At 35.7% G+C, this 25,518-nt stretch overlaps 4 protein-coding genes and 2 pseudogenes across 4 annotated transcripts; 5 read left to right on the top strand and 1 right to left on the bottom strand.

Annotated features, from left to right (window-relative positions):
* Positions 1-2,659: 2,659 nt before the first annotated feature.
* Positions 2,660-5,758, top strand: LOC132168768 (cysteine-rich receptor-like protein kinase 15). Its single transcript, XM_059579801.2, has 7 exons — positions 2,660-3,419; positions 3,765-3,881; positions 3,988-4,190; positions 4,504-4,714; positions 4,801-5,038; positions 5,199-5,370; positions 5,450-5,758. Exons 1-7 carry the CDS (start codon positions 2,705-2,707, stop codon positions 5,756-5,758), a joined length of 1,965 nt encoding a protein of 654 aa, XP_059435784.2. The 5' UTR covers positions 2,660-2,704.
* Positions 5,759-6,940: 1,182 nt separating this feature from the next.
* Positions 6,941-7,496, top strand: LOC132170021 (cysteine-rich receptor-like protein kinase 15 pseudogene; annotated as a pseudogene).
* Positions 7,497-12,609: 5,113 nt separating this feature from the next.
* Positions 12,610-16,119, top strand: LOC132168772 (cysteine-rich receptor-like protein kinase 15). The gene is made up of 7 exons (XM_088512185.1): positions 12,610-13,519; positions 13,933-14,049; positions 14,155-14,357; positions 14,635-14,845; positions 14,940-15,177; positions 15,352-15,502; positions 15,603-16,119. The coding sequence occupies exons 1-7, from the start codon at positions 12,679-12,681 to the stop codon at positions 15,909-15,911; spliced, it is 2,070 nt and encodes a 689-aa protein (XP_088368311.1). The 5' UTR covers positions 12,610-12,678; the 3' UTR covers positions 15,912-16,119.
* Positions 16,120-17,179: 1,060 nt separating this feature from the next.
* LOC132170022 (cysteine-rich repeat secretory protein 38-like) lies at positions 17,180-17,863 on the top strand. The gene has a single exon (XM_059580947.2). It carries the CDS (start codon positions 17,180-17,182, stop codon positions 17,861-17,863), a length of 684 nt encoding a protein of 227 aa, XP_059436930.2.
* A 547-nt stretch (positions 17,864-18,410) lies between these two features.
* On the top strand, positions 18,411-20,768 carry LOC132170020 (cysteine-rich receptor-like protein kinase 10; annotated as a pseudogene).
* Positions 20,769-21,729: 961 nt separating this feature from the next.
* On the bottom strand, positions 21,730-22,811 carry LOC132168771 (cysteine-rich repeat secretory protein 55-like). The gene is made up of 2 exons (XM_088512180.1): positions 21,967-22,811; positions 21,730-21,873 (listed from the first exon to the last, which is right to left on the bottom strand). The coding sequence occupies exons 1-2, from the start codon at positions 22,514-22,516 to the stop codon at positions 21,794-21,796; spliced, it is 630 nt and encodes a 209-aa protein (XP_088368306.1). The 5' UTR covers positions 22,517-22,811; the 3' UTR covers positions 21,730-21,793.
* Positions 22,812-25,518: the final 2,707 nt, after the last annotated feature.

Raw genomic sequence — 25,518 nt, 5'->3', positions numbered from 1 at the left:
TGTCGGTTCGGTAGGTGAAAATAGGTTTACTAACACAAATTTACCGATACCCGGCCCTAATTAGCACCTGGACCACCTGGACCAGCTCTTCAGCCTCTGACTACTCGCTCTTGGAGCCCATTTTCGTCTTAGGTTGGGTTGGGTTGGGTTGGGACGTAAGAGATTGGAATCTTGGATCTCTTCTGGAGAGGCCATCAAATCTAATGGCTTTTGAGTGAGTTTTAATAATAAATTATTATTATTATTTTCAGAATTTTCTAATGTTTAATGCAAATGCCAAGAAATTTGTTGGCGTTTCTCAAATAAACGCCAAGAAAATTTTATTAATATTTATATAATATATTCAGTGTTTTAAAAAAAAACGCTGGAAAACTCAAAATTGCATGTTTTTTTGAATTCAATTTTTTTTTCTTTTCTAATTGAATAAAAATATGGGTACAGGGTAAGATCTTTTATTACTCCAGATTCGAAGGGAAGAAGGAATGGACAATCCTAAAAATAAAAATAGGGTAAACTTCCTAACAACAGATTTAAAACAAACTAAAATAATACAGAAATAATGCAATCTCATGGTCAATGATGTCCCGGCCAATCCAGTGGCAGATATTTACACCCCAAATTTTTAAGGTTTTTTAAGCCTTCTTCCTCTTTCAGCCCCAACTATTTTTCTTTCTTCTTATTCTTCTTCTTCATTTGCTTAGAAAAATAAAAAATAAAAAGATAAGAAATATATAGCAGATCTTGAATGAGAAATTTGATTCTGATTTTTTCTTCTTCTCGTGCTTCTTCTTTTGGTTGGCTTCTCTCTTCTCAATTGATTATTCTCATACTTGCATTTAATTCACTCTTTCAATACCTTTTTTGGACATAAATTTGAAGAAGAAAGGTGAAAGGCTTTTGTTTAAATGTGAGAAATGAAAAATAAGGAGAAGATGATGATAGGCATGGGTCTTGAGGGTGCTAGCTAGTGCATCAGTCCCAAAGCCATAAGTCCATAACCACTAAATTTCACTCTCTCGAAGTGTCTCATCTCTCCAAGACCCACTTTTCTTTTCTTTTCTTTTTGTTTTTATTTTTTTTTTTTCAACCCACACAGGTTGCATTTCAACCACTTAAACTAATCTTCTTTTCTTATTAATTAGTATGTTTTTGCTCTAGAAAAGATATTAGATGTTAGTGTGAAAGACAATATCTTTTTTTAAAAAAACAAAATTGCATATTATTGATAGATAATTAAATATTAGAAATAATTAATTGAAATACAATATTGTGTTATAAATAAATATTTATATATGTTGGTTTTTGGGTAAATTAGAGTAATGCTATAAGTAAGATTCATGTCGTTCTCTTATTTTCAAAAGTATATAGGTTTTTTTTTTTTTTTTTTGACATAAAAAGTATATATATTTTAAAATCACTGTTAAATTTAAAATGAATTACTATTAATTTTTGATATAATACATCACATTTGAGAATAAAATAGAGGTATAGTCTTACTATAGTGTTACTTGATTAAATAAACAATATTAAAATATAACATTATATTATATTAATTAATTATTAATCACACTTTCTGCCCCTACAAAAAAAAATATCCTAACTCCACCACTGCCGGCCTCTAAAGGAGGAAGGGATCTCCCTGTTTCACACGCATGCAAGTTGACAAAACAAGAGTCTCTAATGGCTGCTGTTGCCAATTCTATGGAAGATAATTAAATTATTAATATTAATTAATACTATACAATTTTATCCTTTTTTTGGGCAAAAGTAAAGGAGCTTTTTTTAATATAAATTTTAATTTTCAATCCTAAAATATAACACAGTTGCAATGTCCCATAAAATATAGAAAAATGTTTGCTTTCATTTTTTTACATATCTCTGGTAACTTGTCCATCTTTTTTTTTTTTTTAAGGAAATATTCAGGCACTTTTATTGGGCACCATAGCTACTCAACAAATGTTCAATTACTTTGTTGAGTCGGATGAAAAGTGTTTTTAACCATATAGTTGAACAAAATAATCAAAATATTATTTTATTGAGTCGGATGTGAGCCCTTCGAGCATGTCAAATTAGACACTTTTGTATTTTTCTCTTCAGAATACCCTTAAATGGTTAAATTTATTAAAAAAATTACCATTTGAAAAAATTAAGAAAAAAAAAAAAAAAACTAAAACCATCAAAAACGGGTTTCCCTTTTCAAATGATTATTTTTTATATATATATTAATTTATTTATTAATAACTTTAAAAATATTTTTAAAAAAAATGCAAAAAGTGTTTAATTAAACAGTGATAATATATATGGGGTATCAGGAGGAGTAAAATATAACTCAGTCAATGGGTGTAGTTTTGACCTTTTTTTTTAATTTTTTTTTTATTTTTCTGAGAAGTAGTTTTGACCTTACTGCGGTGATAATTGACTAGCTGACATTAGGCGTCACAACAATCGGACGCAAGTTTCCACATTGCGTTTATGAGTTATAAAAGTATCTACCTAATAGGTAGCCCAAAGAACTCCAGCGAGGTTGTCTTCAATAACATTATTTTACTTGTTTTCTCATACATGAGAAGATTGTTTTCTTGTATAGATTATCTGCTACAAGCATATGTTAATTGACCAATTTTCTGTTAAAAGTCTAGGAGGGACAATGTTTTTTTTCATCCAAAAAGCTGTCCTTTTTCTATTATTTGCAGGCTGTGCGCTTATGAGCTCCATTAATTCCCAGCCAATTACCTATATTTACCACGTTTGTGAAGGTCAAGCTAACAATTCATCCGACGCTTCTTTCGAATCAAACCTCACAGTCCTGCTGGGTTCTTTATCCTCTAAAGCTTCCGAAAACAACAGCTTCTACAACGATACCTCTAATGGCATCTACGGCCTCTTCCTCTGCCGAGGTGATGTTAACACTAGTACCTGCCAAAGCTGTGTCAGCTATGCGGCTCAAAATATCACAAGTCTGTGTCCATCAAATACAACTGCCATCATCTGGTTCGATCAATGCATGTTAAGGTACTCCGATACTAATTTCTTTGGAGTGGAAACGACATCGCCAGCGCTGCTCATGTGGAATATCGGGAATACCACTTCACCTGACGATCCTAATTATAGAGCACGAGCTCTAATGTACGATCTAATAGCAAAAGTTGAAGGAACAGATATGTTGTTCCAGGTAGGGTCTAGCCCGTCTGGGGATAATGGGTCTGAGGATAGATTTGGGTTGGTGCAGTGTACCAGAGATATCAATGATACTTTATGCAGCAAATGTTTGGATGACTTGCTGACTGAATCCAATCGGTGTTGCGAAGCGAAGAGAGGGTGGCGCGTTTTGGCCCCAAGTTGCAATATAAGGTATGAGAGCTACTCATTCATTCAGCAACCACCTGTGGCTGCAGCACCACATCCATTGCCTGATAATGGTAAGACTAGTTCAACTTTTCCGGCCTCTGCATAATTTGGACTTACAAAAATGTGCATGTGCATCTAGGCCAATTTATAGATTAGCCATTGAGTTTATAGAAGAAACAATTATGTTAATATCTAGTTTTGATCATAAAAGTACCAAGTATATTACTCTATTGGACAATCAAATTTTTTGATAATGGCATTCTTCAGAACTGAGGGTAGTAATTGGGACAAAGAAGCTAAGTTAAAAATTCACTATTTGTGCAGGCCATATCCCTATATTTATTGATTGATTTATATATATTAGTTTTAAGATATTGTAAGCAAACTTACAGTAGTTGTATTGTATGATGAGACAGGAGGAGGAAACAATACAACAAAGATTGTAATCATTACCGTATCATCAATTGCAGTAGTTGCGGCCCTCTTGGGTTTCTGGTATTATTTATCCTTTCGCAGGAGGAGAAGAAGAGAAGGTAGATTATACTACTCAAGGGGAAACAAGCCAACTAATTCTATTTGATTTGTGCTTAGTTATAGACTGCCACTAATTTTAAATCTATTTAATTTGTTCCTGATCAGAAGAGGACATAAGCCAAGCAATTATGTTAGGAAACAGGGAAGGTTCACAGTCAATAGACTTCATGGACGGAAGTATTCGTGCCAGGAATCAAGACAACAGTGGAGAAATGCATTACTTCAATTTAAGGACCATGCAGGATGCTACAAATAATTTTTCTGATGCAAATAAGCTTGGAGAAGGTGGTTTCGGCCCAGTTTACAAGGTTAAAATTAAGACTTACTAGTTTTTTTTTTTTTTTTTTGTGGACATGCATTTTTGGAAATTATTGTATAATTTGAATTTGAAAAATAGCAATAGTTGATGAGAATCAATCAATGGCATCTAAAGATTGTTGTGATAATTTAGTTTTAGAAGTAGAAACTAACTACAAGTGAACCGTAATGTTGTGACAGAGATAGCATATATATATATATATGTGTGTGTGTGTGTGTGTGTGTGTGTGTGTGTGTGTGTGTGTGTCTACCATTACCAGGTGATAAATTTTCATTGGTTGAGAAAGTTTAAATTGCTTCCAGGGGAAGCTGATTGATGGAAAGGAAATAGCAGTTAAAAGGCTTTCAATAAAATCTAAACAAGGTCTTGAAGAGTTCAAGAATGAAGTTTTGTTAATTGTCAAACTTCAACACAAACATCTAGTGAGGCTCTTGGGATGCTGCTTGGAAGGAGGGGAAAAGCTTCTAGTCTATGAGTACATGGCCAACACTAGTCTCGATGCCTTCCTGTTTGGTTTGTTCTCTCTCTCTCTCCCCCAATACCAATTCACAAATCTCCTATCTGAGGTAACTATTTAGCTTCCTGTTATTACAATGCAGATCCAACAAAAAGTGGATTACTGGATTGGGCTAAGCGCACAAGCATTCTCAATGGGATCGCTAGGGGCCTTCTATATCTACATGAAGACTCTCGACTCAAAATCATCCATAGAGATATGAAAGCAAGCAATGTATTGTTAGATGATGAGATGAACCCAAAGATATCAGATTTTGGCACTGCTAGGATTTTCGAAGGCAATCAAATAGAAGCCAACACTAACAGAGTCGTGGGTACATAGTAAGTCATTCCTCTTGTGTACATCTTTACAGGGGTGGGATAGTTCATTCTTTTTGCACTTTTTTGTTTTGCAAATCCTGTTTGGATGTCACTTTTGCTCTTATTGGTTTCGTTTTCTTCAACTAATTGAAGCCATAAATCATAATATTTTCTCCAATAGTGGGTACATGGCGCCCGAGTACGCAATGGAGGGGCAATTTTCAGTGAAGTCCGATGTTTACAGCTTTGGAGTTTTAATGCTAGAAATCATAAGTGGGAAAAAGAATATGGGCTTCTATCATCCAGAGAATGCAGGAAAGCCTTCTCTCAAGTGTAAGTCTTTCTTTTCATCTGTATATTAAGTTCAGAATTTTCAAATATGAAGTTTTTATTTACTGCATTGAACATATAACTAAAAATAATATGAAACAGGCATGGCGACTATGGAATGAAGGCAACGGACTGGAGTTGATAGATCAGACCTTAGTCGACACTTGCCCTGGAAGTCAGGCTCTGAGATTGATCCATATCTCACTGTTGTGTGTTCAGGAAGATCCCAATGAAAGACCTACAATGTCAATGGTCGTCCTCATGCTTGTAAGCAGCTCGATAAACCTTCCTCGGCCGTTACCACCTCCATTCTCTGTAGGTAGACCAATCTTATCTGATCAATCTACAACAAGTGGAGCCATGATAAGATTTTCGGCATCTGATCAATCTTCAACAAGTGCTTCTACCTAGTCAAGAGATTAACTGGAGTATATATGATGTTCCATCCATCCACTTAAAAACTTGAATTTGCCATTTTGATTACAGAATTTCCTTCCTCTCAGGGGATGCATCATTTCCCTGCAAATACTACAGGGTATAGAAGTGTAGTACTTCTATAACCATATCCTACTTCTATACTTGTAATTATTTTTTCTGTATATATATTTGCATACGAATTGAGGAACTACATGCATTAAATTAGCACATATACCAAATTATACAAAGCAAATTTAAACATAGCGGAAATGACTATTGTCTCAAAATTGTTAAAGTAATGATTAAATGATTAAGTTTACCTCTTTCTATTAACTTAAGTTGTCGGGATAACTAGTAATTTAATATGGTATCAGAACCAAAGGTCCTGGAATCAAACTTTGACTTCGTTATTTACCTCCTATTTCAATTAAATATTTCACGTATTTAATCTCACCTATTAAAATAGAGTTTGAACCCACACATGAGGGGAAGTGTTAAATTGTTGATTAAATTTTTAAATTTACCTCTTCCTATCAGTTTAAGCGTTTGGGATAAATGGTGATTTAACATGATATCAAAGCCAAAGGAAAGCCCTTTTGAAATCACATAAGGATCGTCGAAATCAGTGTCGTTGGTGATGCCCACTAAACCCTGTTCCATAATCCCAAAAAAGCTCTCGTTCGAATACCGTAGAAAACACCAAGCAAACCAGACCAAAACCTCTTTGCACTTCGGACACTCGCTCAAGGCTTCTGCAATGGCAGCCTTTGTGCAGTTGGCACAATTACTGGCAGACATGTCGCCTCTACATTGCACGAGACCATACACCTTGCTGGCTTTGGAGTAAGCAAAATCATCCATAGAGATATGAAAGTAAGCAATGTATTGTTAGATGATGACATGAATCCAAAGATATCAGATTTTGGCACTGCTAGGATTTTTGACTGCAATCAAATAGAAGCCAACACTAACAGAGTCGTGGGTACATAGTAAGTCATTCCTCCTGTGTAAATGTGTTGGGGTGGTACATTCCTTTTGAACTTCTTTGTTTCGCAAATCCTGTTTGGATGTCACTTTTCCTCATAATGATAGTATATCACATCTAGAACAGTTCTGGTTTCATTTCTTCAACTGATTGAAGCCATAAATCATAATATTTTCTCCAATAGTGGATACATGGCGCCAGGGTCTGCAATGGAAGGGCTATTTTCAGTAAAGTCCGATGTTTACAGCTTTAGAGTTTTAATGCTAGAAATCATAATTGGGAAAAAGAATGTGGGCTTCTATCATCCAGAGCATGCAGAAAGCCTTCTCCCACATGTAAATCTTTTTTTATTTTCATCTGTATGTTTAGTTCAGATATGAAGTTTTTGTTTACTGCATTGATATAATTAGAAACAATATAAAACAGGCATGGCGACTATGGAATGAAGACAAAGGACTGGAGTTGATAGATCAGACCTTAGTCGACACTGGTCCTCGAAATCAGCCTCTGAGATTGATCCATATCGCATTATTATGTGTTCAGGAAGATCCCAATGAAAGACCTACAATGTCAATGGTCGTCCTCATGCTTGGAAGCAGCTCGATAAATCTTCATCGTCCATTACCACCTCCTTTTTCTTTAGCTAGATCTATCTTATCTGATCAAACTTCAACAACTGCGGCCAGGGTTGGATTTTTCGCATCTGATCAATATTCAACAGGTGCTTCTATCCAGTCAAAAGATTAACTGGAGTATGGTGTTCCGTCCATCCACTTAAAAACATGAATTTTCCATTTTGATTACAGAATTTCCTTCCTATCAGGGGATGCATCATTTTCCTGCAAATACTACAGGGTAGGAATTATAGTGCATCTATAACCATATCCTACTTCTATTCTTGAAATAGATTTTGCTGTAAATATATTTGCATACGAAGAGAAACAACATTAAATTAGCATATAAACCAAATTATAGAAAACAGATTCATACATAAAAAGTAAATGACTATTGTCCCCAAAGGAGGACTTCATCTTCATATTTTACACTAGAGGCTGTTCTTGAGCGGTGGTTGCAAGTCCACCCAGACTCTAACTCTCTACACTAAAAACCAAAAAAGCAAAAATCCACTTTATCCCATAAGTTTTAAGAATTTTTCAATTTGAACTCCGAAGCTTAAAAATTGGCAATGTACCCCCTAAATCTAATATTTCAAAAAATTTTAATTTAAACATTCTGTTACTAATTTCCGTTAAATTGAACGGAAATTTTTTTTTTTTAAAAAAAAAAAAGAAGGTAATTACGTAATTTCATAAATTTCCGTCTAATTTGATGAAAATTAGTAACGGAAGGTTTAAATTGAAAATTTTTGAAACATTAGGGAGGTACATTACCAATTTTTAAACTTTGAGGTTCAAATTAAAAACACCTGAAACTTCTTGGAGTAAAATGATTTTTTTCCAAAAAATAAAAAATAAAAATCCGAAGTTTTTAAATTTCCCCACTGCTCATTATGTTTCAAAAAATATTTCAAGTTTTTTGTGGTGCTGTGGGTAGCGCCTGGAGCGGTGGACCTCAGCCCAACTACGGCTAGCTCTGTAGTTGGGTCTCTGAGCTTCCTCTGTTTCCAAGCAAAGTGAAACACGGTTTGGTAGGTAATCACTTCCCTTTATTCCAATGGTAGGATTTCGTGGTTTTTAGTGTTTGAATTTTCATATCCGATTGTGGTTTGAAATTGGGATTGCAAAAGTTATTGCTATTTGTCTTATTTCATTATGCTTTTTCACTTTCCCAAATAATCAGACTACTTTTCCTACTTTTCCATTCACGCCTAATTCTTTTTCCAAGAGTCCAAGATGGATTTCATCTCCACCGTCCATTGTTTATCCTAATAATTTTTCAAAAGCAAAATATTCTTCATCTCCTTCCCGGGTTCTCCTCTGCCAAATGTTCGAGTTGAATAGCATTGGGAGGGGAGCTAGATATTTGGAGCTGAGTTGACTTGAGGCCTCGTTCAAACTCATGAGATGAACCAAGTTGGGGTGAGTTTACTATATGATGATCAATGGATTGAGTTGAAAGAAGATTAGAGAATATATTGACTTTGAGGGAAGATTTGTACCTAGCGGGAAATCTATCAGCTTGAGGTGTTTGGTAGAAAAACTGTTTGTGCCCAATCAAACCACAATCAGTTTAATAAACATCTAGCCTTTCATACTTAAGGCTTACCCATGTAACTTCACTAACTGGTCTTGCAAAAGGGAAGCCAGGTTTTAGGGGCTTCGAAGAATCAATCTCCACCAGGATTCTGAGGTAGCTACGAAAGGTGGAGGAAGCACCATTGACATCATCTACTTTCAAGAGATGACCCAAGCCTTTCCTAATGGCTACAACATTTCTGGTAGTCATGTTGCACAGAGGAAGACCATGCACTTGTATCTAGAAGGGAACATCTTTCAGGGAAAGTTCTTCTATAGTAGCAGTAGGAGACCATTTTTGAAGAGCAAGAAGAGAGCCATTGACATTCTGGGTTGTCCAGTCGAGTATCTTGGCAGAGCCGGCTCAAGCCATAGGCGAGTTAGGCCCTCGCCTACGGCCCCCCATTTAATAAGGCTCAAAAAAAAATTTAAGGCCCAATTTTTTTTTTTTTTTTCATCAAAACTTAAGGCCTTTAATCATGATAATTAAGTAATATAAAAAAGGCCTCAATTTAAAAAGGCCAAAAACAAAAAAAAACAAAAACAAAAATTCAAAAAAATTTAAGGCCCTTTTTTTTTTTTAATAAGACCAAAAAAAAAAATCATCAAAATTTAAGGCTTCAATTTAATAAGGCCCCAATTAATAAGCCCATTATAAATTCCAGAAATAATTCAAAAAAAAAAAAAAAAACCGATTTATCATAAATGATGAGAATTTCATCTCATCATTACAAATAAAATATTATTGATTTATTTCCTATTTTATTATCTAGGGATAGGCAACGGCCAAAAACATAAACTCCATAGAGTATAATGCCAACAACTAGGGGCATTTTAAATATCACTCTCTGTTCGTCTGCCTCTCCACTTTCTAATCATAGAAAGTGCTCCAATTGACATATTAAATTATATAAAAAGACTTGATTATTTTTCATAGAATTTTATTGACAATACCTGTTACAGTTGTTTTTGCAGAAAGAAGGTTTTCAAAATTAAAATTGATAAAAATCCTACCTAAGATCAACAATGTCACTAGAGAAATTAAATGGATTAACCATATTATCAATTGAAAAAAAAAAAAAAAAAAAAAAAAAAAAAAAAAAAAAGATGTTAGAAAAATTTGAATATAAAAACTTAATCAGTAATTTTGCATCTCAAAAGGTGAGAAGAATGGTTTATATATATATTTTTTACTTTAAAAAAAAAAGGATCAAATTTCAAAGTTTGGCCTAAGGCTCCAAAATACATTGAGCCGGCCCTATATCTTGGTGATATGCTCTTGTTTTGAAAATTTGAAAAGGAATAGGTTTTGTCCTAGAACAGCAAAAAGGAGAAGGGAACGGCAAAGGGCCAAGAAATGATATGCCCTACAAGAGGGAGATATGCGTCGATGACTTGCTAAGGGGAAGAGTTTCTAACTGGGAGGAAGGGTCCTCCCAGGATAAAGCTTCTGTTTGGGCAATGAGAGAGTCCATAAGTCCATATCTATTTGTAAAGGATGCATGAAGGAGAAAGCAGGAATGGAAGCAAGCTGAAAAGATTAAGGAAAGAAGAAGAAACAAAAGTTTCTAGAGAAGCTCAGAGAGTGAGTTTTTGATCTATTTTTTAGTCCGGTATTGGTAGTTATTTAACCCTATTAATTAATACCATACAATTTTATCCTTTTTTTGGGCAAAAATAAATGAGCTTTTTCTTATAAGTTTTATTTTTCAATCCTAAAATATAAATTTAGAAAAATGTTTGCTTTCATTTTTTTTTTTCATATCTCTTGTCCATCTTTGTACAAGAGTCAAGAGATATGCAAATTCACAACTATTGAATTGCGAAAGTCAATCATTAATAATATTAGGTGAGTTGTAATATTCTCTATAATAAATTCTCATTATAAAATAAAGGGATAATTTCATTTGAGACTCTTAAATTACTACGCGATTCGACAAGTCCCCTCAAACTTTAAAATCTCTCAATTTGAACCCATTCGTCGGATTTAGCCGTTAACTTCTTACGTAATATATATATATATATATATATATATATATATATATCCATGATTTTTGTTTTTTGTTTTTTTTCTTTTTAACTAAAAAAAAAAAAAAATCTTGGGTTGGGCCAAACCCACGTGGGTCTGGTCATGACCCAGTCGTGGGTCTCCTAACCCACACGGGTCTCTGGCCAAGACCCAGTGTGGGTCACGGCCAGACCCGCGTGGGTTTGGCCTGAGACCCGCGTGGATCGACAGCTCTAGCTTCCCGTTTGAGACGTTGCCGTCTTTGGTGATTGCAGACGACATGAATGACGAGTTTGATGACACGCTGTCCTTTGTGAAATCCAGCTCGGTAGTCTTCGGGTTCGAGGCGAAAACACTAGGTTCCGAGAAGACGGGGGTCAAACTCTGTGGTTGATACGAGATGAATCTCGCTGGCGCAGGGATCGGAGCCGGAGTACAATGGGTCTGGCCTGACCCACGCTCACAAGGCCGGAACCCTTTTTTTATTTTTTTTTTAATTAAGGATAAATTTGAAAATTTATAAAAAGTCAGGGCATAAATATCACTATCTCATTTTTAATGTTTAAAATTTGACGTAGGGGTTCAAATTGATTGCAATTTTAAGTTGACGAGTTCAAATTGAGAGGTTTTGAAGTTTGGAGGAGTATATCAAATCGCGTAATAATTCAGAGGTCTAAAGTAAAGTTACCCTTAAAACAAATAATATATGGAGAGTTGGTACTAAGATCCAGACCGTTGACAAATAGGAAATATAAAGGCAATTTGTTGCGTCTAGAAAACATTATCGAAAATATATATATATTTTAGGCTCCTGAATTATCATTGTTTTGCATTTACACTCTAAACTTTAAAAAATGACATTAAGGCCCCTCATATTAGAGCATTTACATCCACCTCAATAAATATTTAGCTAAACTTTAGCTAAATGATCTCCTCTTTCTATTTTAGCATTTTACTTTTTCAAAGCACCTACATCCAACTTAACATTTTAATTATCAACTTTCATTTTTTTATTTAAAATATTACTTATTTATCTACTTTTCCTAGAGAGATAACAATATTAATTTTTCTATTATTATTAACAAATATGCATTGTTGAGCAACAGTGCTCAACAAAGCTGTTGAGTTGGATGTAGTGTTTTTAACGATATAATTCAACAAAATAGTTAAAATGTTATTTTATTGAATCAAATGTGAGGCCTGCATGTCAAATTCGACATTTTTGTATTTTTCTCTTCAGAATACCCCAAAATTAAATTAAAAAATAAAATAAAAATGAACCCACCGAAAATGGGTAGCCCTTTTCATATCAGCTCTTTTTTTTTTTTTGTTCAAATGATTATGTTTTATATATATTTTAATTTATTTATTAATAACTTTAAAAATATTTAAAAAAAATGCAAAAAATATTTAATTTCACAGTGATAATATATGAGGTATCAATATTTTGGGAGGAGTAAAATATAACTTAGACAATGGGAGTAGTTTTGACCTTTCAACGGCGATAATTAACTAGCCGACGTTAGCCGTCACAACAATCGGACTCAAATTTCCACATCGTATTTATGAGTGATAACAGTATCTACCTAATAAGTGGCCGAAATAAATAATCAATTATGGAAATTGAACAAGAACTCCAGCAAGGTTATCTCCGATAACATTATTTTACTTGTTTTCTCATACATGAGAAGATTGTTTTCTTGTATAGATTATCTGCTACAAGCATATGTTAATGGACCAATTTTCTGTTAAAAGTCTAGGAGGGACAATGTTTTTTTTCATCCAAAAAGCAAAAGCTGTCCTTTTTCTATTATTTGCAGGCTGTGCGCTTATGAGCTCCATTAATTCCAAGCCAACCTACAATTACCACTTTTGTGAAGATCAATCTAACAATTCCTCCGACGCTTCTTTCGAATCAAACCTCACAGACCTGTTGGGTTCTTTATCCTCTAAAGCTTGCCAAAACATCAGCTTCTACAACGATACCTCTAATGGCATCTACGGCCTCTTCCTCTGTCGAGGTGATGTTAACAGTAGTACCTGCCAAAGTTGTGTCAGCTATGCGGCTCAAGATATCACAAGTCGGTGTCCATCAAATACAACTGCCATCATCTGGTTCGATGAATGCATGTTAAGGTACTCCAATACTAATTTCTTTGGAGTGGAAGATTTATCGCCAATGGTGTTCATGTGGAATGTCGAGAATCTAACCTCATCACAACAAACTGATTTTGGAGGACGAGCTCTAATGAACGGACTAATAGATGATGCTTTAGGAACAGAGATGTTGTACATGTACAAGGCAGGTAACTCGTCTGGGCAGGTTAGATATGGGATGGTTCAGTGTACTAGAGATATCAATTCTACTTCATGCGGCAATTGTTTCCAACAGTTGATTACTGAAGCCAATCGGCGTTGCCAAAAGAAGATAGGGTGGCGCGTTTTGGCCCCAAGTTGCAATATAAGGTATGAGAACTACCCATTCATTCAGCAACCACCTGTGCCGCCACCTGCACCGCCGCTGCCCCATCCTGTGGCTGCAGCACCACAGCCACTGCCTGATAATGGTAAGACTAGTTCAACTTTTCCGGCCTCTGCATAATTTGGACTTACAAAAATATGCAAGTGCATCTAGGCCAATTTATAGATCAGTCATTGAGTTTATAGAAGAAACAATTATGTTAATACCTAGTTTTGATCATAAAGTACAAGTATATTAGACAATCAAATTTTTTGATAGGGACCGTAGTAGATCTGAGAAAATCAGTTGACAGGGGCTGACTGGAAAAATAAACAGATGATGATATAAAAACAGTTAAGGATAATGGCATTCTTCAGAACTGAGGGTAGTAATTGGGACAAAGAAGCTAAGTTAAAAATTCACTATTTGTGCAGGCCATATCCCTATATTTATTGATTTATATATCTTAGTTTCAAGATATTGTAAGCAAACCTACAGTTGTATTGTATGATGAGACAGGAGGAGGAAACAATACAACAAAGATCGTATGCATTACCGTATCATCAATTGCAGTAGCTGCGGCCCTCTTGGGTTTCTGGTATTATTCATCCTTTTGCAGGAGGAGAAGAAGAGAAGGTAGATTACATACTACTCAAGGGGAAACAAGCCAACTAATTCTATTTGATTTGTACTTAATTATAGACTGCCACTAATTTTAAATCTATTTAATTTGATACTCAGAAGAGGAAATAAGCCAAGCAATTATGTTAGGAAACAGGGAATGTTCACAGTCAATAGACTTCAGGGACGGATGTATCCATGCCAGGAATCAGGACAACAGTGGAGAAATGCATTACTTCAATTTAAGGACCATGCAGGCTGCTACAAATAATTTTTCTGATGCAAATAAGCTTGGAGAAGGTGGTTTCGGCCCAGTTTACAAGGTTAAAATTAAGACTGACTAGTTTTTTTTTTTTTTTTTTTTTTTGTAGACATGCATTTTTGGAAATTATTGTATAATTTGAATTTGAAAAATAGCAATAGTTGATGAGGATCAATCAATGGCATCTAAAGATTGCTGTGACAATTTAGTCTTAGAAGTAGAAACTAACTACAAGTGAACCGTAATGTTGTGACAGAGATAGCATTATATATATATGCGTGTGTACCATTACCATGTGATAAATTTTCTATGGTTGAGAAAGTTTAAATTGCTTCCAGGGGAAGCTGATTGATGGAAAGGAAATAGCAGTTAAAAGGCTTTCAATGAAATCTAAACAAGGTCTTGAAGAGTTCAAGAATGAAGTTTTGTTAATTGTCAAACTTCAACACAAACATCTAGTAAGGCTCTTGGGATGCTGCTTGGAAGGAGGCGAAAAGCTTCTAGTCTATGAGTACATGGCCAACACGAGTCTGGATGCCTTCCTGTTTGGTTTGCTCTCTCTCTCTCTCTCTCTCTTCCCCAATACCAAGGCACAAATCTCCTATCTGAGAGAACTATTTTCCTTCCTGTTATTACAATGCAGATCCAGCAAAAAGTGGAATACTAGATTGGGCTAAGCGCACAAACATTCTTAATGGGATCTCTAGGGGCCTTCTATATCTACATGAAGACTCTCGACTCAAAATTATCCATAGAGATATGAAAGCAAGCAATGTATTGTTAGATGATGACATGAACCCAAAGATATCAGATTTTGGCACTGCTAGGATTTTCGATGGCAATCAAGTAGAAGCCAACACTAACAGAGTCGTGGGTACATAGTAAGTCATTCCTCTAGTGTAAATCTTTACAGGGGTGTTTTTGCACTTTTTTGTTTTGCAAATCCTGTTTGGATGTCACTTTTGCTCTTAATGTTAGTATATTACATCAGGAAAAGTTCTGGTTTCATTCTGTTCAACTGATTGAAGGCATAATCATAATATTTTCTCTAATAGTGGATACATAGCGCCAGAGTATGCAATGGAGGGGCAATTTTCAGTAAAGTCCGACGTTTACAGCTTTGGAGTTTTAATGCTAGAAATCATAAGTGGGAAAAAGAATATGGGCTTCTATCATCCAGAGCATGGAGAAAGCCTTCTCTCAATTGTAAGTCTCTTCTTTTCATCTGTATATTGAGTTCAGAATCTTCAAATATGAAGTTTTTATTTACTGCGTTGAACATATAAGTAAAAAGATTATGAAACAGGCATGGCGACTATGGAATGAAGGCAAAGGACTGGAGTTGATAGATCAGACCTTAGTCGACACTTGTCCTCGAAGTCAGGCTCTGAGATTGATCCATATCGCATTGTTGTGTGTTCAGGAAGATCCCAGTGAAAGACCTACAATGTCAATGGTCGTCCTCATGTTTGGAAGCAGCTCGATAAACCTTCCTCGGCCATTAGCACCTCCATTCTCTGTACGTAGACCTATCTTTTCTGATCAATCTACAACAAGTGGAACCATGATAAGATTTTCGGCATCTGATCAATCTTCAACAAGTGCTTCTACCTAGTCAAGAGATTAACTGGAGTATATATGCTGTTCCATCCATCCACTTAAAAACTTGAATTTTCCATTTTGATTACAGAATTTCCTTCCTATCAGGGGATGCATCATTTCCCTGCAAATACTACAGGGTATAGAAGTGTAGTACTTCTATAACCATATCCTACTTCTATACTTGTAATTATTTTTTCTGTAAATATATTTGCATACGAATTGAGGAACTACATGCATTAAATTAGCACATATACCAAATTATACAAAGCAAATTCAAACATAGCGGAAATGGCTATTGTCCCCAAATTGTTAAAGTAATGATTAAGTGATTAAGTTTACCTCTTTCTATTAACTTAAGTTGTTGGGATAACTAGTAATTTAATATGGTATCAGAACCAAACGTCCTCAAATCAGACTTTGATTTCGTCATTTACCTCCCATTTTCAATTAAATATTTCACGTATTTGGTCTCACCTATTAAAATAGAGTTTGGACCCACACATGAAAGAAAGTGTTAAATTGTTGATTAAATTTTTAAATTTACTTATTCCTATTAGTTTAAGCGTTTGGGATAAATGGTGATTTAACATGGTATCAGACCAAAGGTCTTGGGATCGAATCGAACCTTGACTCCGTCAAATTACCTCAATTTAAATTAAATATTCCATGTGTTGGCCTCACCTATTAAAAAAAAAAAAATTGAGCCAACACATAAGGGAGAGTTTTAAAGTAATAATTAAGCGATTAAATTTATCTTATTCTATCCGCTTAAGCTTTTGGGCAATTGGTAATTTAACATCGTATCAGAACTAAATGTTTTGTTAAATTTAACATGGTAATTTAATAAAAAGGAGTGCCAGGTCTTATGATACGAGTTTTGAACAGAAATGTAAAATGGCAAGCTTTAGCCGGCGTTGAAGAATATAATTAGAGGCTTTTTATTCAGGAGGGTAAGCTAGTGGGCTGACTTTTAGTTATGTGTTGGTGCCATTTTTGAAGCCTCTACGAAGTCATGTTGAATGGAAACATTCAACCTTTTCTTATTGAGTCTCTCATGATCAAAGCTGATCAGTTCAATATTAACTGGCCGGTCGTGGGAATTAGGTGAAGCATGTAGCCCAGATAATTAAGTCTGGAAGTTGAACTAGTACACCAATTAAGGTTGTCCAATAACATTATTTTGTTTTCTCATACACGAGAAGATTATTTTATTGTATAGATTATCTGCTATAAGCATATGTTCATGGACCAATCTTCTAATATTGAAGTCTGGGAGGGATAATGGTTTTCATCCAAAAAGCCTTCCTTTCTCTATTATTTGTAGGGTGTGCGCTTATCAGCTCCATTAATTCGCAGCAAACCTACAGTTTCCCAGTGAATCTAAACTATTGTCAAGATCAATCCAACGAAACCACCAAGGCCTCTTTCGAATCAAACCGCACGGTCCTGTTGAGTTCTTTATCCTCTAAAGCTTCCGAAAACAACAGCTTCTACAACGATACCTCTAATGGCGTCTACGGCCTCTTCCTCTGCCGAGGTGATGCTAGCATTGGTACCTGCCAACGCTGTGTCATCTACGCGGTTGAATATATCAAACTTCTGTGTCCATCTTCTAAAACTGTCATCATCTGGTTCGATGATTGCATGTTAAGGTACTCCGATACTAATTTCTTTGGAGTGCAACAGATATTTCCAGGGGCTTTCATGTGGAATATCAAGAATACCACTTCACCTGGAACTAATTTTGGAGCAATAGCTCTAATGAATGAACTAATAGCAGATGCTTTAGGAACAGAGACGTTGTACAAGACAGGTAAACGGCCTGTGGGTGATGGGTCTGAGGTTAGATATGGGTTGGTGCAGTGTACTAGAGATATTAATTCTACTTCATGCGGCAGCAACCCCAAAGTCGTTGCTATTGAGGGGTCATTAGCGGCGATTTTTAAAAGTTGTCTTAAACTTTAAAAAATTTCAGTTTAGATTTAAAAATAAAATAAAATAAAATTACCCATCAATTAGAATTTTTTGTTAAATCCCACTAAAATTTCCAAAATAACCTTGTTTATATATATATATATATATTCAAGCATTGATATTTTTGCAAACTCGGTTAAATCTTGATCAATGCCTGAATCCTGCAGTTTTCTTTTCTTTTTTCCAAAAAAAAAAAAAAAATTGGTATTTTGAAAATTTTGTGACCCCTCAATTAGGATTATCCGTATTATCTTAACGGAGAGGTGAAATTTAAAAAATTAAAATTAAAAGATGAATACATTAAATTGAAAGATTTCAAAATGAGGTTAAGTGAAATTTCACCCAAAGTAATTGGGACAAAGAAGCTAAGTAAACATTCACTGAAGTTGGCAAACTTGAATGTTAGAAGTTTTCCCTTATGTTTGATTTAGAATTTGCATTTGTCCTGAAAATTTAGTGGTATTCCCCATTCACTGCTTGGAACCTTCATGAAATACTTGATCCGATCCATCATCTCTACTGGGTCTGGGTGATTACAATGACCCTTGCAAAAAGGGGTGCTTATGGATTCGTCTTGTTTGTCACAGTTTGAGCAGGCTGTATATATTCCTACAGGCTAGGCTATATATATATATATATATATATATATATATATATATATAGGCTATATTTATTGATGGATCTTTGTTTCAAGATCTTATAAGCAAACTTACAGTTGAATTGTATGATGAGACAGTAAAAGGGGGAGGAAAGAATACAACAAAGATTGTAATCATTACCGTATCATCAACTGCAGTAGCTGCGGCCCTCTTGGGTTTCTGGTATTATTCATCCTTTGGCAGAAGGAAAATAAAAGAAGGTAGATTTACATGTTACTCAAGGGGAAACAAGCCAACTAATTCTATTTGATTTGTACTTTTACCTGCCACTAATTCTAAATCCAATTAATTAGTGTGTTACTCTTACTTATAGCTTAAAGAATGCACTTTAACCATTTGAATACATCTTAACTTGTACCTTTTCTCTAAAGCTGTGGATGAAATAATAAGTGTTGAATACTTGCAATTCAATTTCGGCACCATTAGAGCCGCCACAGACAACTTTTCTGACACGAATAAGATTGGGAAAGGTGGATTTGGGGTAGTTTACAGGGTAAGAAAACAGCATCATTAAAAAAAAAAAAAAAAAAAAAAAAAAAAAGAGAGGATCATTAATTACTTGTCAAAATGTATCAAACAAATGTATTTCATTCTATGAAGTTGACTTGAATTGTTCTATTTATTGCTTATTTTTATATATTCAGGGTAGGCTTTCAAACGGACAAGAGATAGTAGTGAAAAGATTATCCAAAAACTCTGGACAAGGAGATCTAGAATTTAAGAATGAGGTTCTACTAGTGGCCAAGCTCCAACACCGGAATTTAGTTAAGCTCCTTGGATTCTGCTTGGAAGGAAATGAAAGACTTCTTATATATGAGTTTGTGCCTAACACAAGCCTTGATCACTATATATTTGGTACCACTCAATTTCTACTCCTACATTATGATCAAAAAGAACTTTCATTTGGGTACCAAAAAAGAGCAAATTTTAAATATTTGACTGAAAAATATGATTTCATTAATATGCCGATCCCATGAAGCGTGCAGACTTAGATTGGGGAAGATGGTATAAAATTATAGATGGCATTGCTCGAGGGCTTTCGTACCTTCATGAGGATTCCCGACTTCGAATTATTCATCGTGATCTCAAAACTGGCAACATTCTATTAGATGCAAAAATGAATCCTAAAATTTCAGATTTTGGCATGGCAAGATTATTTGTATTGGATCAAACTGAAGGCAGTACAAATAGAATTGTGGGGACCTAGTAAGTATCGAAACAAGTTAGAGCTAATGAGTACTACAAGTACAACTATGCTTGCTTGTGTAGTTCGTAAATTACATTGGATTAACACACCAAGATAGCCATTGAAATTAAATGATTTTAACTGTCATTTTTAGCGTCTCTGATACCATTCAAACTTAAACAAAGTTTATTGATATGATATGCAGTGGATATATGGCTCCAGAATATGCAATGTTTGGGCAATTTTCGACAAAATCAGATGTCTTCAGTTTTGGTATCCTAATTTTGGAGATTGTAAGTGGTTAGAAAATTACTAGTTTCCGTAACCCACAGAATATGGAGTACCTTCTCAGCTATGTATGTATATCAATTGGTACATTCTTAACTTCTATTAAAGAAGTTGAAAATTAATGATACAACATTTTGTTTAACATGTATGTGGCGCATTGATATATTTATGCAGGCATGGAGAAATTGGAGGGAGGGGACAGCTTCGAACCTCATAGATCCCATCTTAATGAGGGGCGGTTCAAAAGCTGAAATAATGAGATGTATTCACATCGGTCTACTGTGTGTTCAACAAAATGTAGATGATAGACCAAACATGGCTTCAGTTGTTCTCATGCTTAATAGTGATTCAATCGCTCTCCGTTTACCTACAGAACCTGCAAGCTTTATGCAGAGCAATGTTCAGTCTGCCACACCACTGCAGCTGGATGTCAATTGCACAGGAACTAGTTACGAGGCTTCAATTATATTGAGTTATCTCCTAGGTAGTGTTTCGTGGAAGGGGACTATAATAAGCATGTTTGTATGTAAATTTCACTCACTATGATTCATCTAATGCCCCAAGATCAGATATCTTCAGGCAATCTCAGCTACAATTCATCTAATGGCCCAAGACCATAAAACATAAATCTAGACACATACATAAGGAATTGAAAAGGAAGTCATTTTTTACTTATAATTGGAAAATATTTGTAGGATTAATACCAGTCAGAAGTTCATCTCAGGCTGGTCAACTTGGGAAGAACAATTATAGGGCAAATTAAGTCTTACTTATTAATACAAGGCAAACGATGTCGAGGAGAAAAGGCCTAATCATAGTTGGCGGAATCACCATTTTCAGCCTCATTGATATCATCTTAGGCTGGTTATTGCAAATAAGTCGTCGCAGTTGTTCCGTCAATATATATTGGTTATCAACAATAACCTTATTGTTATTGCTGATAATGTTTGAGGTCGTCACTAATGACTTTTAACTACATCTAGTCATTGTTAATTAATAAGTGTTTGTAATTGCTCTGTCAATATATATTGGTTATCAACAACGACCTTAATGTTGTAGTTAATAATGTTTGATCAGGTCATTCCAAATATCTTATTTAAGAACCTAAACCTAGATGTCATTGCTGATAATAAGTATCATCATCAAGAGACACATATTTTATCAATTTCGAAGGCTAATCTGGTCATGATGATAAATTGTAACGAGGGTGTAGCACCAAAATTAAACCCACGCGATAATGCAACCTTCAAATCAAAGCTTTTTTCAAAAAAAAAATAAATAAAAAAAAATTAAGAGTATGCATATAAATTTAGTTTCTAATTGATCATTCTACTTTTTATGGCAACTTTGACTAATAGAGAGGGGGTTTTGCTAATGAATGGTAGTTCAAGTAGGTTCAATGCGACGAGTGGTAGCTTTTGAGGGCTATTTGTAAATGAGTGCCAATTTGAGGGAGTAAAGGTAATTAACCCTTTAAGTTATTGAGAATGAAAATCTTAAAGCATCAAATACAAGTAATGTAACAATGTATATTAGTATAATAAATAAATAATTAAAAAGACAAATGTAATCAAGGAGACGAAGCTATTCAATATAAGGTACTTATATAACGTATATATTATCATACCGCTGCCGAATTCATGAAACGATTGTTAAAAGCTTATAATTAATTTTCACTGCCTACAAATAGAAAACGAAACAAACGAATAGAAAAAATTGCCGTTTGCAAATCCTTCACCTTCATCTCCTACCCATGGCGACTGCCGACAGGCCGGGACAACAATCTAGCTAGACCATTACCAGAAGTGCTAGCACTGCAATAGTTACTCCAATTGAAACTCTTCCATATGAAGAGGCTCTTCTAGAACCTGCAATAGTTTCCGATGGAAAGACATTAATTATACATATCATCCACATTATAGCAGAAAAAGAACAGCTAAAGTATACGCCGCGGAAGTCACCTTCACTTGCAGAGATGGAGATGTTGAAGTAAAACTGGTAGTCATGGTACCACATAAAACAACTGGGACCGTATGTTTCCCAGCATCTTTTGTTTCCAATTGTTGTTCGAAACGACGCCAACTGGGCATCCAAGCAGACGCCACAGTCACCCCTACTGATGTCTAGCCTGCACTGAGCCACGCTATACCTCTTCCCACTTTGTCCGACATCCAGCACCACTTTCTGGAACATACGAGGCTGATTAGGAGCCATGGAAGCAAGACCACCCACGAAGGAAAGCCATTTCGAAATCGCATAAGGATCGTCGAAATCAGTGTCGTTGGTGATGCCCACTGAACTCTGTTCCATAATCCCAAAAAAGCTCTCATTCGAATACCGTAGAAAACACCAAGTAAACCAGACAAAAACCTCTTTGCTCTTCAGACACTCGCTCAAGGCTTCTGCAATGGCGGCCTTTGTGCAGTTGGCACAATTACCGGCAGACATGTCGCCTCTACATTGCACGAGACCATACACCTTGCTGGCTTTGGAGTAAGCAAAATCATCCATAGAGACATGGAAGTAAGCAATGTATTGTTAGATGATGACATGAATCCAAAGATATCAAATTTTGGCACTGCTAGGATTTTCGACGGCAATCAAATAGAAGCCAACACTAACAGAGTCGTGGGTACATAGTAAGTCATTCCTCTTGTGTACATGTGTTGGGGTGGTTCATTCCTTTCGAACTTCTTTGTTTCGCAAATCCTGTTTGGATGTCACTTTTCCTCATAATGATAGTATATCACATCTAGAACAGTTCTGGTTTCATTTCTTCAACTGATTGAAGCCATAAATCATAATATTTTCTCCGATAGTAGATACATGGCGCCAGAGTATGCAATGGAAGGGCTTGAAAAAAAACTAATACGACACCTATTTTGAATGTATAGGTGTTTCACACAATTTATGCGGAAATAGATCTGACCTAACAATTAATAAACAACCAAAAATATATGTAACAATAAACAATAAACAACACAGATATTTTTGTTACGAAGAGGAAACCAATTAGAGAACTCTCTAATTGTAAAACCTCTCCGGGGCAGCCAAACCCAGGAAATCAACTAACTCAGTAAAAGAATAAAGGATTACAAGACGTTCACACTTACAAAACCTTTGCAATTGACACGATCTTGTATAAGACAAGCGACCCACTTGCCTTCTACCGCAGTAGCCCTTTCCAGAGACAGCTGGCACAATCCTTCTACGTGATCTCCCTTCACCGGAACTCCGATTGACTTCGCTTCAACAATCAACAAGTAAACACAAACGATCACTCTAAGAGAGAGAACAGACTCTACCCTCTTAGCACACAATAGCGAATTCTAGATGCAGAAATTCGTGCCTCTCTCTTTCTATAGAGGTGTATTTATAATAGCCCCATCATCCCTAGACCTAGGAAAGAGTTTATATTCATTTAAAACTGTTACAGGTACGCGGCGTCCGGACGGGAACATGTGCCGTCCGGACGGGACAACAAAACACAGCCAGAAAGTGTTTTTAACACATGGCCGTCTGCAATCTCGTCCCGACGAGATTGCACACGAGCCATTCCGCCCAGCTTCGTAGTCTTCTCTTTATCGCCCGTTTTGACCTAGTAAACATTGGAATTAGCTAAACTTTGTGAAACATGACTTTGTAGATCCTTGAGTTAGCTTTCCAACGCCGCAAAGATTGCTCCAATCAGAGGCTTGAAACTCAAGATATGACATTTTTAGTAAAAGTCGTCTGGACAGGATTCAGACGAGACTGCAGACGAGGCTCTCGGGAATTCTTGTTTATCGAACTCGTCCGGACGGGGTTCAGACGAGACTGCAGACGAGGCTCTCGGGAATTCCTATTTATCGAGCTCGTCCGGACAGGATTGCAAACGAGATTGCAGACGAGGCTCTCGAGGAAAATAGAATTCTTCGAGCATCCGAACGGCACTTCTTCTCGTCCGAACGGTAATTGAATGGATGATGAATCTTGGCACTTTTGGTCACCATTTTGCTTACCGAATTAAGCCAACAAGAACTTACAGGGCTATTTTCGGTAAAGTCCGATGTTTACAGCTTTGGAGTTTTAATGCTATAAATCATAAGTGGGAAAAAGAATGTGAGCTTCTATCATCCAGAGCATGCAGAAAGCCTTCTCCCACATGTAAATCTCTTTTTATTTTCATTTGTATCTTTAGTTCAGATATGAAGTTTTTGTTTATTGCATTGATATAATTAAAAACAATATAAAACAGGCATGGCGACTATGGAATGAAGACTAAGGACTGGAGTTGATAGATCAGACCTTAGTCGACACTTGTCCTCGAAGTCAGGCTCTGAGATTGATCCATATCGCATTATTATGTGTTCAGGAAGATCCCAATGAAAGACCTACAACGTCAATGGTCGTCCTCATGCTTGGAAGCAGCTCGATAAATCTTCATCGTCCATTACCACCTCCATTTTCTTTAGGTAGATCTATCTTATCTGATTAAACTTCAACAACTGCAGCCAGGGTAGGATTTTTCGCATCTGATCAATATTCAACAGGTGCTTCTATCCAGTCAAGAGATTAACTGGAGTATGGTGTTCCATCCATCCACTTAAAAACATGAATTTTCCATTTTGATTACAGAATTTCCTTCCTATCAGGGGATGCATCATTTTCCTGCAAATACTACAGGGTAGGAATTATAGTGCCTCTATAACCATATCCTACTTCTATTCTTGAAATAGATTTTGCTGTAAATATATTTGCATACGAAGAGAAACAACATTAAATTAGCATATAAACCAAATTATAGAAAACAAATTCACACATAAAAAGTAAATGACTACTGTCCCCAAAGGAGGACTTCATCTTCATATTTTACACTAGAGGCTGTTCTGGAGTGGTGGTTGCAAGTCCACCCAGACTTTCTAACTCTCTACATTAAAAACAAAAAATTTCAAAGTTTTTAAATTTCCCCACTGCTCATTTTGTGCTTGTACTTCAGAGTCACCGAAAGAGAGAGAGAGAGAGTGAACCGAGAGAGTTAGAGGGTTTTCTCGCAGTGAGTGGTGCGAGAGGGAGCAAGGTGGTTGAGATACCATCGTGGTGCTGTGGGCAGCGCCTGGAGCGGTGGACCTCAGCCCAACTCCGGCTAGCTCTGTAGTTGGGTCTCTGAGCTTCCTCTGTTTCCAAGCAAAGGGAAACACGTTTTGTTAGGTAATCTCTTCCCTTGACTCCAATCGTAGGATTTCGTGGTTTTTAGTGTTTGATTTTCCTGATTTAGGGTTTGAATTTTCATGGCCTATTGTGGTTTGAAATTGGGATGTAGGGCAGTGTTTTGCTAATATTAATCTGTTCTCATTTAATTGTATCCATATTAGTGACAATTTATAATCATCTAAGATAATAATTATGTTAAGGATACTTGTAAACATGTCAAATAAACACTTGTTTAATCCTAAAAAAACCATTTGAGCCCAAATACAACCCATTTGGGACTTGGCTCATAAAAATAGATTTGGCCTATACATATTAACCAA

This window comes from Corylus avellana, chromosome 1 (genome assembly GCF_965113065.1).
Source record: "Corylus avellana chromosome 1, dhCorAvel1.hap1.2, whole genome shotgun sequence".
In the NCBI taxonomy this organism is placed as follows: Eukaryota; Viridiplantae; Streptophyta; class Magnoliopsida; order Fagales; family Betulaceae; genus Corylus; species Corylus avellana.
The sequence above is the reverse complement of the archived record's forward strand: the minus strand, read 5'-3'. Positions and strand labels throughout refer to the sequence as shown.

Coding starts and splice junctions, on each gene's coding strand:
- LOC132168768 (XM_059579801.2), top strand. CDS start 2,705: ATGAGCTCCATTAATTCCCAGCCAATTACCTATATTTACCACGTTTGT. Junction 3,420..3,764: donor ACATCCATTGCCTGATAATG/GTAAGACTAGTT, acceptor ATGATGAGACAG/GAGGAGGAAACAATACAACA. Junction 5,039..5,198: donor AACAGAGTCGTGGGTACATA/GTAAGTCATTCC, acceptor TTTCTCCAATAG/TGGGTACATGGCGCCCGAGT.
- LOC132168772 (XM_088512185.1), top strand. CDS start 12,679: ATGTTAATGGACCAATTTTCTGTTAAAAGTCTAGGAGGGACAATGTTT. Junction 14,846..14,939: donor TCTGGATGCCTTCCTGTTTG/GTTTGCTCTCTC, acceptor ATTACAATGCAG/ATCCAGCAAAAAGTGGAATA. Junction 15,178..15,351: donor AACAGAGTCGTGGGTACATA/GTAAGTCATTCC, acceptor TTTCTCTAATAG/TGGATACATAGCGCCAGAGT.
- LOC132170022 (XM_059580947.2), top strand. CDS start 17,180: ATGGTTTTCATCCAAAAAGCCTTCCTTTCTCTATTATTTGTAGGGTGT.
- LOC132168771 (XM_088512180.1), bottom strand. CDS start 22,516: ATGGATGATTTTGCTTACTCCAAAGCCAGCAAGGTGTATGGTCTCGTG. Junction 21,874..21,966: donor CTCCATCTCTGCAAGTGAAG/GTGACTTCCGCG, acceptor AAACTATTGCAG/GTTCTAGAAGAGCCTCTTCA.